The 13,395-nt window shown below is 38.8% G+C and overlaps 1 protein-coding gene and 1 non-coding gene across 2 annotated transcripts in view; both read right to left on the reverse strand.

The window, feature by feature from the left end:
* Positions 1-12,160, reverse strand: part of LOC129461014 (ankyrin repeat domain-containing protein 18A-like) — a 64,892-nt gene extending 52,732 nt beyond the window's left edge. Inside the window, 5 exon segments of the mRNA XM_055239774.2 lie at positions 2,263-2,400; positions 3,473-3,579; positions 7,507-7,680; positions 7,845-7,959; positions 11,958-12,160. Of these exon segments, the coding sequence (XP_055095749.2) occupies positions 2,263-2,400; positions 3,473-3,579; positions 7,507-7,680; positions 7,845-7,959; positions 11,958-12,160 (737 nt within the window).
* On the reverse strand, positions 755-861 carry LOC129461313 (U6 spliceosomal RNA). Its single transcript, XR_008650471.1, has one exon. It is a non-coding gene; the product is annotated as a U6 spliceosomal RNA (small nuclear RNA).
* Positions 12,161-13,395: the final 1,235 nt, after the last annotated feature.

Consider the following 13,395-nt stretch of genomic DNA (forward strand, 5'->3'; position numbering starts at 1 on the left):
CTTCGTGGTTTCTTCTGAAAATACGGATTTTGCTACCTTACTTCACTAGGTTGTTAGGAAGGTATAATGAGATCACATGTTTAAATTTTCAGAGAAATAGTAAAGCAATGGAATAATTTATTCTTGAACTTTATTGCTGAAACCATTTTGGAATCCCAAATAAAACTTGGTGTGTGTTTTTTTTCTGTAAGTTCTAATATTCAAATGTTTCAGTTTTCAGAAAATGTTATTAAGTGCTAATTTTGGTTATTAGTTGTATTCTTTGTGGCTTGTAATTCAGGGCATTTTACCTAATTCATAACTAATCTCATTAAAATAGATGACCTAACTGTCTCCTATCACTGAGCTCATCAATCACACCAAGGGCAGAAACCTAATGGGTGTCAAAACATGGCTTGGACAACTACCGCTCCTTCTCTACGTCCCTCAAACTCTAAGCCAGCAGATCTGTGCTAGGATGCTGGATCCCCAGGGTCCTCTCCAACTAACAGACAAGACGAAACCCTGCTTTGATTGTTTTTCAGTTCCATGAAGGAAATGCAAGTTCACATTTTCTCATTTCCAAGACATGTGCCAACGACAAGTAACATCCCATTATTACTCAGCTCTGTTCTCATTTCAGAGATCACCTTACATCAATAGTTTTATAGTGATAATCACAATTTCAATATTGGGTGTCTTCTGTTTTGGTTTCACTCACACTGCTTCCTTGGAGCTACTCAACAAATACTCAAATGACCTTCCCGGGACTATGCAAAATATGGAATGCTTTCTGAATATGCGTGCCATCCCTAGGCAGCAGCCATGCTTATCTGCTCTGTATTGATCGAATTTTAAAATATGTGCTGCTGAAACAAGTACTAAGCCTGTTTGATACATGGATACTCGTGAGTCGTGGGTGAGGCTTAGCTCTGTTAAATCCAACTCACCCACTTTAGATTCAGAGAATTTGATTGAATGGCTTCCTGTGAGGTAGAATTTTAAAATATATCTAAAACTTGAGGAAGAGTTGTGATTAGCCCAGGAGATTTTCATTATCACAGAGACACCTTACTTGAGGGGCCAACTACAAGTTGGTTCCCACTACTCAGTGGAAAGATAACATGGAACCTTCTGCTACCTAACCAAAGCTGCTCCACAGGATGTAAAAAAAAAGTCTCAAGGTACAGATCTGATAGCAAAAGGGAAAGGGAAACCTAATCTCTTCCTGCAACATTATTTGAACATCCCTGACTGTTGAGAACAATCCCAACTAATATTGGTTAAAGAAAAGACAAATATGGCTCTCAAAGGATAACACACCATGAATGCCTAGGCTAAGCCTAGCTAAGATGTGAGCTCCAAATAAGGTTTTTAGTGTAGGGTGAGGATCAACTTGCTCAATATTTGTGTTGGTAAAGCTAGGAGGCCTAGCTGCCAGATCAGGGTGCTGGGAACAGTGACTGAGCATAAGTACATAAACTGATAAACACCACAAACTAATAAAACTAATAAATACATGAACTCTGTGTATGAATCAGCATGAAAACTGAGGGGCCTGAGTGAGTGAAGGCATCCTGGTGGCAAAGGTCAATCATTATCAGATTGCAGGACTGGTTACAATGGCAACAATACAGCAAGTGAGTCCATGGAAACAACAGAATGATCAGAATGGCCTTTTTCCCCTTCTTCTGACTTGTAAAGAAAGATTGCCTTCCTTCGACTTAGGAAACCCCTTAGCTTCTTGGAAAATTTAAAGAAAGAAGACACAGGAGATAGCCCCAGGGGAAAATACAAGATTTTCTGCTAAATTGGCCATTTCAAGACCCAACAACTAATCAGAAAAGTCAGGCCAGGCATGGTGGTTAGCACTGTGAGAGGCCGGGGCAGGGGGATTACTTGAGCTCAAGAGTTCAAGACCAGCCAGGGTAACAGAGTGAGACCTTGTCTCCACACAACAAAATAAAAAAAAGAAAGGAAAGGAAAAGAAGTCAAAGATGTGGCTCTCTTTATCCCATGCATGGGGATTATAACTTAGAATAAAATGAACAACACTGAGATCCCTAGGGATAAACGTCTTAAAAATCCTGAAAACGTCTTGCACTCTGCTTCTAACTAATCTAGACTTCTGCTTGATTTCTGGCTAAAAGGTAGACGAACTCATTGCTATTTCAAAGTATCTGAACCAAACTAGGAACTCTCACCTAATGTATAAGATGGAAGAGTTGCAATTATTTTAAACTTCAGTTTAGTATTAACTGGCCTTTTAACATAAACACTTACTTTGTCAAATGGCGAGAAATAGCATAATCTTCTGCATCTCGTCCACACATGTCTTGAGTAAAGACATTAACATTTTGCTTAAGAAGGATGTTGACAATACCCGGTGAGTCATAGTGCACGGCAAGCATGAGGGCTGTTCTAAAATAACAAAAACATCACTCTACTCAAGAACTTTAATAAAGACTTTTTTAAACAGCTAGTTTGATACACTTTACCAATTTAATATCCACCTGTCAGTGTAGACGTAATAACCATTTACAGGTACTAGCTTCGGTCTATAAGCATCTAGGGTGCTCAAGTGTTCATCTTTGTAAATTATCACCAAGGCTAAAAGAAAAGGACAAGGAAGCCTCCCGTCCCACTGGGGTGTGACATAATACAAGTTGCTAACTAATAGTCCTTTGATGGCCAAGAAACTGTGCTGAGATCACTTATCTAAAGCAGGCAAGGATTTAGATGAAGATTTCCCCATTGCTTTCCTAGTCTGATATATTACAATTCAAATCAGCCAGGGGTCAGATAAGAGTTATCTGCAGGCTGAAAACAACAACAACAATAATCATAATAAGGACAATTCTAGTAGTCATGAACTAAAGGTCCACACTTTAAAAATTAATAAAACTGGTCAGGTGCAGTGGCTCATGCCTGTAATCGCAGCACTTCGGGAAGCCAAGGAGAGCAGATCACAAGGTCAAGAGATTGAGGCCATCCTGGCCAATATGGTGAAATCTCATCTCTACTAAAAATACAAAAATTAGCTGGGCATGGTGGCCAGCACCTGTAGTCCCAGCTAGTTGGGAGGCCGAGGCAGGAGAATCACTTGAGCCTGGGAGGTGGAGGTTGCAGTGAGCCAAGATCACACCACTGTACTCCAGCCTGGCAACAGAGTGCGACTCCGTCTCAAAAAAAAAAAAAAAACACTAATACAAAACCCTTTAGCTAATAAAAGATTACAGTACCAACAACATCCAATTATAAATAACAAACACTCTATATTATAAGAGAAGATGAATCCTACTCTACACTGTTCTTTATGTCACTCTGTCCAAATATTTGCTGATCTATCTGATTATTCATGGTGATATTTTTCACTATATGCCAATAATTACGTTAATCTTCTTATTAATATTTCTGACTTCAGTGACTGTTACCACTCTAGAATATGCAGGTTTTTATTTTTTTTTTTTAAAAAAAAAAAGAACTACTGTACCGTCTCAGCTTATCAACGGCCTGTGTACTTGCTTTGTTTTTCAATAAAAATTCCACCATTTTCTCTTTCTTGCAAATTATAGCGAATAAAAGTGGGGTATTTTTGTCCTATAAAATAGCAGAAAACACTTAATAATTCACAAAATTATATATTTCTCAACTGAACTGAAAATGTTCTCTAAGATGCTTTGAACTTCAACATACAATATAGAAAGGAAGTAAATGAAAAGCAGTCCCTTCCTTCTCACTCCTCTGTGCTTTCTGATGTGCTGCTCTTTGCCTTGTAAACAACCCTCTTCTGTCTCCCCGGATTAACTGTGGTCATTGCCACAACTCACTTTAAACATTTACCAGTCCCAAGAATCCTTGCTTTGATCACAGCACTTAGCATGGTACATTGTAATCATTTCACTGTTTCCCACTGAAACCAAGAGCTTCTTGAGGCAAGGGCTGTATCTGTTGTCTCTATAGCCCCAACACCCTAAGACATAGTAGCAAACATGTTGAGTTTTTTACATAAATTAATGATCTAAATTATTCTCACTAAAGCAGTGTTTCTTAAACTATATTCCAAATATGTGCTTTACCAGAAGTATTATACACCCCAAGAGAAAGACTCTGTGACTTTGAGAAGTATTACAAAACTGTATGATATGTCCAATAATCAAGAAATCTCTTGAATTTTACCTAATCCCCACTTGACAATACTATTTGTGGCAAACATTAACATTTGAGAAATTAAGAGTTTCAGAGATACAGTTGCCAGAGCTTCCCAATACAGTTGGAGGCTTCCTCTGGGTGGTACAAACTTGCTTGATTCACTACTATCAGTGGTGTCAGGATCCCAGATGCCAATGTCACACACTCCTGCTCCAAATGGCTCACTATGGAAATGAGCTCTGAATTAAGAGAGATTGGCTTCAAATGCACTTATTTTTCTTATTAAATAGTCCATGGGTTTTTTTCGCAAATACAAGAGAATAGATTTTTATCTTTCCTGTTAGAAAGCTCAGTACATTCTGTGTAAGAGAGACAGGTTTAGAAAACTTAAGAACAAATATTTAAAAAACTCAGTAAGAAATACTATTCTCAATTATAATGGTAATCCCGGGATCCTAGTGCAGCTCTACTTTTTAAATCCATTTCTTACTGGCTTCCACTTAAATGGCTACTTAAAATTATTTTATTTTTTATTTTAGACAAAGTATAAACCAGAAATAAAAACATAATGACTTGTCAATAAAAGTTCTCATACTGATCCATATGAATTATTTCTGGCATGATAGAACCCGGTAAGTCACTTGAATTTCTAAGGAAGAGCACTGAGGAGAAGGATGTAATGTCTGCAATATTCATAAATTATCCAACTATAACCAGGAATAACCTAAAAAGGCTTCTAGGCATTCTTATGGGCAGATAATTATTTGTGGTATACATAAAGAAAAGAGTGTCAAAGACTTCTAAATTCTAAAATTCATCTCCATAACGGAGGGATTTATATCTCTATAGACTATATATTATGACAAATATGCACTGACTTAAAAACCTTGAAATCTTTATCAAAATATACTATACCATAGGAGTTGTAAACTCAAATACTTACAAGGACAAAGGAAGGTTGCCTGAGTAAAGGAAGTACTACGGTGGGCACAGTAGCAAACTGGAGAATACATGCCTTCTCTAAAGGGGCAACCTCTGCACAGCAGACCAAACAGTGATAGAAACTCAGGGGACACCAGATTTGATTCTTTAGAATAAGCCTGAAGTCCAGATTTCTACACCAGTCTTCTAAATTTTACATGTTGATTCAACTTATAGAGGCGAACAAACAAATCTGTGTACCACATTAGAATATAGCCCCCCTTGTGTTTTTATATTCGGTATTAATATGTTACTAAATGGTTGTGTATAATCCAAGTATTTGCGTGTAAAATATTTTCTTCCTCTAGTATCATATGTTTTACCAAAACATCAGGCTCTCATATATAATAAAAATTGCTAAAAAAACACTCATAATTCCTGCTTCAAGAATTTTTCCAACATTCATTCATTTAAAATATATTTGTATATAATTTTCCCAGATCGTTAACCAAATAGATAATTGGCTCATAGGACTGCTAAAACTAAATTATTAAAATAATTCATATCTGTATTTTTATTAACTCCATGGATTTCAGTGTTTAAAACTGACATTTTGGTTATGCTAAAGCTCTATAAACTTAACAAACATACTGAGCTAGTTCATAATAAAACTTCAACTAAAAAAAAAATAGTTTAGGATTTGCTCCTATTCTAACTGAGAAAGCCCAACTTGTAATGAACATTTGCTGACACACAATCAATCATGTGCATGGTGACAAAGGGACATCAAATCATGAAAAAGTCAGCCTCTACTTATTGAAAGATTACCCATAAGCAAATTTCCAAAGACTCTCTGAATGTTAGTGAATGATTAATGGTGGGAAGGAAAAGGTGTTATTCTGTAAGCTGAGAGATATTGCCTGTAATATTTCCTTTCACTTCCCAGTCACAGACGTAGAGGAAGACAGATAAGTCAGGCTAATATTACTGAAAAGGAGAACTTTGAAGGAAGTGGCACCTATCAAATGCCAATTCTTCTAGAGATTTCTTACGTTTTTGAGATACAGAAATTTATGTGTTCGCTTATCTATTCTGGGGTTCTTAATCAGGAGTGTATCCAAACCTTGAGGTGTTTTTTTTTTTTTTTTTTTTTTTTTTTTTTTTTTTTTTTTTTTTTTTTTTTTTGCTGTTATTGTTGTTAGAGGCAAGAGTCTCACTACGTTGCTCAAGCTGAACTTAAACTCAGGCTCAAGCTGGGACTACAGGAACATGTCACTGTGCCCAGCTTCAAGAAAACAGTTTTAAAAATGTTCAGGCCGTATTACGTCTATAACGTCAAAATCCTCAGGGGAAAGCCTATAATTGTAGATTTTTCACAAAATGTCCTCAGGTCACTGTAATGCACAGTTCTGAGAATTAGTGCAGCGATTGCTTCACAGTCTCATCTCTCACCTCCATGGCTAATTCCCTTTATCAGTTGGACATGTGACCAAAAAGAGAAAAGAGTGAGTCATTTATTAAAGCTCCAGTTAAGTTTCCTGGGTATGGGTAGGACAGAGACAAGTAAACTCAAAATCCCACTTGATTTTGCTATTTATAAGTTCCTTATCTCCCACCTTCCCACCAAGAAAATGTAGGTTTGAGAGGAATCTTTAGACTCTTATCTAAGTGGCTGTTTCTGCCCGGATGGACAATAAGTCAGTTAAGAATTTGTTGCACCTACTGCTGAAGTGTTTCTCACTTCATCACCACCTATTCACTGCCAATCTGGTTTCCTCAAAGTCTTCCTAAAATTAATCTCTAGGCAAGTTTCAATTCACTCTCATTTTCAAACCAAAAATTATTAGACCCAAAGCTAAGGAGTGCCTTGTCTCAACACATAACCTGGAAGAACAACAAACTAAGAGGAAAACAAAAAAAAAACTCTTTTTGGCATTTTCCCTCATTACCTAATTTCCAAGTGACCTGCATATTTCTGATTGCTCTCCTTTTGCCTTCCCATTTTTCCCTCTTAAGCCTTGTGCCACTGAGAGATGATACAACAGTTTCTCAGAAAATTATCAGCAGCAGCAACAGGTCCACTTATTGTAAGTTGCTTTAGTTTTGTTCGAGTTTTAAGAGAAAGCCTATTTCCAGGGCATATTTTCTTTCCTGTGTTGTTTTCCACTAACTGGGGGGAAAAGAAGGAAAGAATAACCCTGCATAGAAAAAAAGTTGAAAAGGTTTTTACCTTTAACAGATTCACAAATATTTTCCAAAGTGCGTTTTATAAAGCTGTACCCTTTCATGCTCCTTTAAAAGTATCAATATTTAAAATAAAATCTTGGACAGTTATTTCAAAATAATTTGCATTTGCATTCAGGGAATGGTTGAGCTTCCAAACACAAAAAATTGACCCTTACCTATGTCAATGTTAAAACAAATATTTTGGAAAGAAAGTTGATTGGTCTATACCTTGTCCAGTGCTTCAATATTTGCACCATGGAAAAGCAGTTTTTCTGCCAGCGAGGTGCTCTCGCTATACACAGCATAATGGAGAGCAGTGTTGCCGTAGATATCCTTAAGGTTTGGATTGGCACCATGTTCCAGCAGAATAACGGCACAAGCCTCTTCCTGGCAATGGACAGCCTGTCCATATTAGACCAAGAAATAGATTGTAAATTCCAAGAATTCAAAATACACATTCCCCACAGGTTTCACCAACTACTTATATTTAAATGAGATCAATTTATTTTAATCCTATATATGCAAATCAAATCCATCTCATGCTGAAAGAGTTGGCTCTAATGTACCTGTATCAAAGGCGTTCTGTTTTCTTTGTCACAGATATCAATCTGGCATTTTCTGCTAACCAGGAGGGTGACCACTTTCACATGACCACTGGCACAGGCCAAATGTAGAGCAGTTCTACGAGAGTAAGACGACTTTTTAGGAAACTGTAGTGCAACATCTCAAAACATAAAATCATTCATGTAACTGTAAAAATTCAATAGCATGTTTTTCCTCTGCCTTCAAAACAAATACTTAATTTTTTTGAAGAAAGTGCAATACTTACTAGCTCTTACTGCTCACTGCCTTAATGGAAACAGCAGCCTATTTGAAGAGAGCTCAGGCTTTGGATTCAGTTCAACTACAGCTTGAGTCCTACTTTAAACCCTGTCACTTACCAACTATTGCTTAACCTGTGCCTCAACTTCCTCATTAATAAAGATGACAATAGTAGCTATCTCATAGGACACCATTGTGATGCTTAAATGAGAAGCTATGTATTTAGAATAGTTCCTACAACAACTCAATAATTGTAAGATTTTTATTTTTTGAGACAAAGTCTCACTCTTTTGCCCAGGCTGGAGTGCAATGATGTAACTATAGCTCACTGCAGCCTGGAACTCCTGGGCTCAAGCGATCCTCCATCCCCAGCCTCCTGAGTAGCTGGGACTACAGATGTGCACCAGCATGCCCAGCTATTTATTTAAAAATTTGTGTAGAGTAAGAATCTCACTTTGTTGCCCAGGATGATCTCAAACTCCTGGCATCGAGCAATCCTCTCACCTTAGCCTCCCAAAGTTCTGGGATTGCAGGTGTGAGCCACTGCACCCAGCCAGATATTATAATTGTTACTATTACTACTACTTAACAAAAACATTTTAATTAGGTAAAAGATACAATTATACCTACTTTTAGTCACATTTCAATACTTCTGACATTCGAATGCCACTTATATTATTATAACTATAATTGGTAGCATTTTAAAATTTATCTTATTGATATATAAAATAGCGGGGCATCACACAATCCATGAGACCTTACAGTAAGTAGAATATGGTATACTCGGCAGGTCTAGGGCAGTTCTAGGCATATAACTGGCATATAAATACATTTTAGTTCTTAAAGGTACTGAGGGGAAAGAGCACTGAAATAACAATAATGCATTTTTTAAACAAATTAATTCCTTGATTTTCAAACAAATTGAAGCCAAAGAAAACTCATGATTCAAATGAATACATATGGCTCATTTTATTCAATACTTATACTTACAGAATATATGCAAATAAGACTTTCCAATGATTAATATTAGTATTTAAGACTGATAAACTTTTGAAAGGGCAGTTAAAGGTTATCTTCTACTGTTTTCTAACTTCAGAAATGCTTTTGTTTGAAAGGTGGGAGACAAAGTTTCAAGGAGATTAAGTCCCAATATTCCTATTTTAAATCTCTCAGCTTGTGCAGGCAGGGCAGGTAAACACGAAGTTAAGGGTCCTGAGAGATAGTAGAATATGTCTGCTACATAGCAGGTACTCAGGTTGTGTTTGATGAATAAATGGAATGAAAGAATGGATAAATACAGCTGGAGAGTTCAATATTTTACAATAAACTCCTATCAAGCAATATTTTTGCAATAGTAATTATTTATATGTTATTTTTATTTTAAAGAATACAATTAAAATGAAATGATTAATCTATCATTGTTTGCATCAATTGAATGAATATATAAGAAAAACATATGTACGTAATAAAATACATAGATAATGAAATCTAGAAACTGATAAAAACATTCCCTTTTTACTTCTGAAGAGGCTAAAAGTTCAAAGAAGATAACAATACACACAATAATGATAAAAAATAGAAAGCTAGAAATTATTTTTAATATTGTAAGATTCATATTCCTCTCTTCCCAAGGATTATTCCTTTATTAATAAACTTTACTAGAAGTTTTGTACATGCTCATTGCAGCAATCACAGATAAGAAAAAGGAAAAGAACTTTACTTAAAATACAAATGATCAGAAATTACAAATTTTATATTTTGTACATACTTTTTGCTAAAACAGGACCATAGTATATTTATGTGTATGTATAATTCAACTGATTTTTTTTCCTCGCTAGCTATAACAAAATACATCTTTGCATATCAATGTACTTCTGTATCTATTGCCACCTTCAATGGTCACATATTATTCCTTCCTATGGATGCAACTGAAATTTATTTATAGGATCCATTCTATGGGTTCTTTTTAAAATAAGTGTTGCGAAAAATAAAGTGCATGTATGTTTATTTCCTAAGGGTGTATTAGTATAATGGAATTGATGGGTAAAGGGCATACATATTTTTTAAACGTAGTACTTACCACCAAATTACCTATTTGAAAAGTAATCAGCAACTTAGACTTTAAGCAGGAGTGTAAAACATCCTCACAACTATTGTGGCTAGAAAACTGTTTCATTCCTCTTTTAATTTAAATTCTTATACCAGAAATGTGAAGGACTTTTTCCTATATACACAAGTAACTTGTAGATCGGGAAAAAAGTAATTTGCCCAATTTTAGAGTTTTTGATGATTTGATTTGAAAGAACGCCTTGTAAAATGAAAATGTGCTTTTCATCTAATGTGTATATATAACTGATATATATAACAGATTATATCTGTAATATATATATGGTATATGTATCAGTAATACATATATCATATGATATATAATAAACAATATAGGCTGGGCACCATAGCTCATGCCTGTAATCCCAGCACTTTAGGAGGCCAAGGCAGGCAAATCACTTGAGCTCAGGAGTTCGAGACCAGCCTGGCCAACATGGTGAAACCCCTCTCTACTAAAAATACAAAAATTAGCCAGGCATGCTGGCACCTGCCTGTAATCCCAGCTACTTGGGAGGCTGAGCGAGGAGAATTGCTTGAACCTGGGAGGCAGAGGTTGCAGTGAGCCAAGATTGTGCCATTGGACACCAGCCTGGGCAAAGAAGTGACACTCTGACTCAAAAATAAGTAAATAAATAAATAAAGAATATAATGAATTCCCTATAAAATGAAAACATACTTTTATCTGAATATATATATATAATATAATTAATATTTTTCAAGTAAGCTCTCTTTTGTTGTTTTTTTTTCTGAAACACAGGCAGTTTTAATTTTTAGTTTGCTAAATCAACCTTCAGAATGTCTGCTCATGAGGTCATTCTTAGGAAGGCTTTTGTCAACATAAAGTGTACCTGCAAAATAAGCGTTTGTGTTTTCTTCTGGTACTTTACTCATTTGCATATGTAAAAATTTCAGTCTGTATTCCATCAGGAACTCATGCTTGTGACATAAAATTTCATTAGTTTTCTTCAAACAGCAGACATTTTAAATTAATAATTCATCCTTTCCTACTCATCAATCCTTACGTATATCTCACATAATTTCACTGTGTCTGTGTTGCCTATTCTGTTCCATGCGTTTATCTGTCTTTTCAGCTGTTAGTAAACAATTAATTGTAGAAATTAATAGCACATTTTGATATCTAGAGGAGCAAGTGTTTTTTCACTCCATTATGAAATTTTTTTAAATGTCATCGCAATAGTGAAAGACAGCAGGTGTCATACAAAAATCTTAAAACCTTGATATTTTCATTCGGTCTATGTAAAATTGATAAACACAGAAAGAGCTCACATTTTGAGAAAAATGTGCCTTCCCATTCAAGAACACAGAACCCACCTCCCACTTCCAAGTTTCTCTCTAAGAACCTTCAGTAAAGAACCCACCTACAGAGGGGGATATGGATGTAAAACAGACAGTTTTATCTGAGAACTTTTCGCCTACTGAAAATAACTCACGGTATTTTTGGGAGGGGAATGAGTTCTCTCATTAGGCACCTCCTATAATGTATATAAACCATGTTTTAAACGTGTACGTTAAAAATAACAACACCGTATATGCTTAAATTTGTGAGTTAAATCACTCAAATTCTCCACCAACTGCTCCAGCCAGGGAATTATGACGGATGGAAAACAGCTGCGGGTCCCTTTGGCTCCGCCGCTCAGAGGGTGCCCGGCGCCCTCCAAGGCCCCGTCCCAGGGGCTGCCGGAAAGCCGGGCCTGGAGACCCCCTCCCACCCCGGGCTGAGCCCCCGCTACCTGTGCTGCTTGTCCAGGGCGTCCACGTCTCCGCTCCTGTGCGCCAGACAGCGCTCCACCTTCGCGGCGTCGCCCTTGACAGCCGCCTTGTGGATCGCCTGCAGTTGGGAGTCCCGGATTCGGTACCCGGAACCCGTGTAGATGTGGTCTATGGCGCCCAGGACCCTCTGGCCCCTGCGGCTCCCGAAGCCGAACAGCTTCATGGGGGTGACTTCTCAGACCCCCAACCACCGACTCTTGAGAGGGGGCAGCTCCCTGTCACCTTTTCACCACCACCCCCCGCCCCCGCCGACCCAGCCCCAAATCCCCTATCCAACCCCAAATCCCCGATCCAACCCCAAATCCGCGATCCAACCCTCAATCCGCGATCCCAAATCTGTGATCCCCCAAAATCCGCGATCCAGCCCGGTCCAAAACAGCCTTCAGCAGCCTCCGACCTCTCAAGCCCAGTGAGCCTGGCAAAGACGTTGGGCGCGCGCCTGCACCGCGGTGGCCGTCGGGCTCCAGGAAACCGCTCCCAGGCGGCGCGCGCTGGCAGGTGGGGCTGCGGCCGCGGACAGGCGCCGCTGGGCTCGCCGGTTCTCCTGGGCTCACTGGGTGGCCCCAGGATCGCACGCGCGCTGCCAGCCCGGCCTGAGGAGGAGGGCCGGTCTGGTCTTGCGGCCCGCCCCGCTTTTCCTCCTAAGGGAGATCGGGTGCTGGCAAGGGCACCCTCTATCAGGGCAGTCGCCTGTCTCCATTGCCGCCGCACACTATGCAGAGGCAAGCCCTGGAGGCAGTCGGCCCTCTGTGGCAGGAGCCCAAATGACTCTGCTACTGGAGAAAAGGCATGATCTTACAGATTGTCAAAGAAGACACTCCAGGTATCTTGTTTTATCCAGGTCCCCTAAGGGTAACACATTCATCCTCGGTCATCACCCTCCCCCAACCTGGACCATGCTCTCCGCACCTCATTGTCAGTTCCCGGTCCCTGTCTCTCTGGGCTGATGACTTTGCTGCTTGCCACGGAGAGAAAATTAATCCAAGAGGTGTGATCTCTATTGCCTTTGGGCCCTTTGGTTAAATACGGTGGAGCTGTATGTTGGTTTGTGCTGGTTAAGGGCACAGGCTCTGGAGTGAGACTGCTGGGGCCCACACTGGGTCACCACTCATTCATGGCCTTGGACGACCCACAGGTGGTAGTGAGTACTGAGGCAGTGTCAGACAGGGCAAATACCCCCATCTGCAGGAGATGCTGTCACCATCTGGACCCAGACCAAGCTCCCCACACTGCCCTCTGTCCTCAGATGACGCCTACCTCCCCAAGTCTCCGCGGGCCCCGGGGTGGCGGGGGGAATCTGCTCTGCAAGTCTTCTCTACTCAAATTTCGGTTTCTTCCACCCTGCATCCCACCCTTGATTATAAATATGGCCAAGTCTTTTTGACTTTAAAAAAAAAA

Source organism: Symphalangus syndactylus, chromosome 1 (genome assembly GCF_028878055.3).
Source record: "Symphalangus syndactylus isolate Jambi chromosome 1, NHGRI_mSymSyn1-v2.1_pri, whole genome shotgun sequence".
NCBI classification, from domain to species: domain Eukaryota; kingdom Metazoa; phylum Chordata; class Mammalia; order Primates; family Hylobatidae; genus Symphalangus; species Symphalangus syndactylus.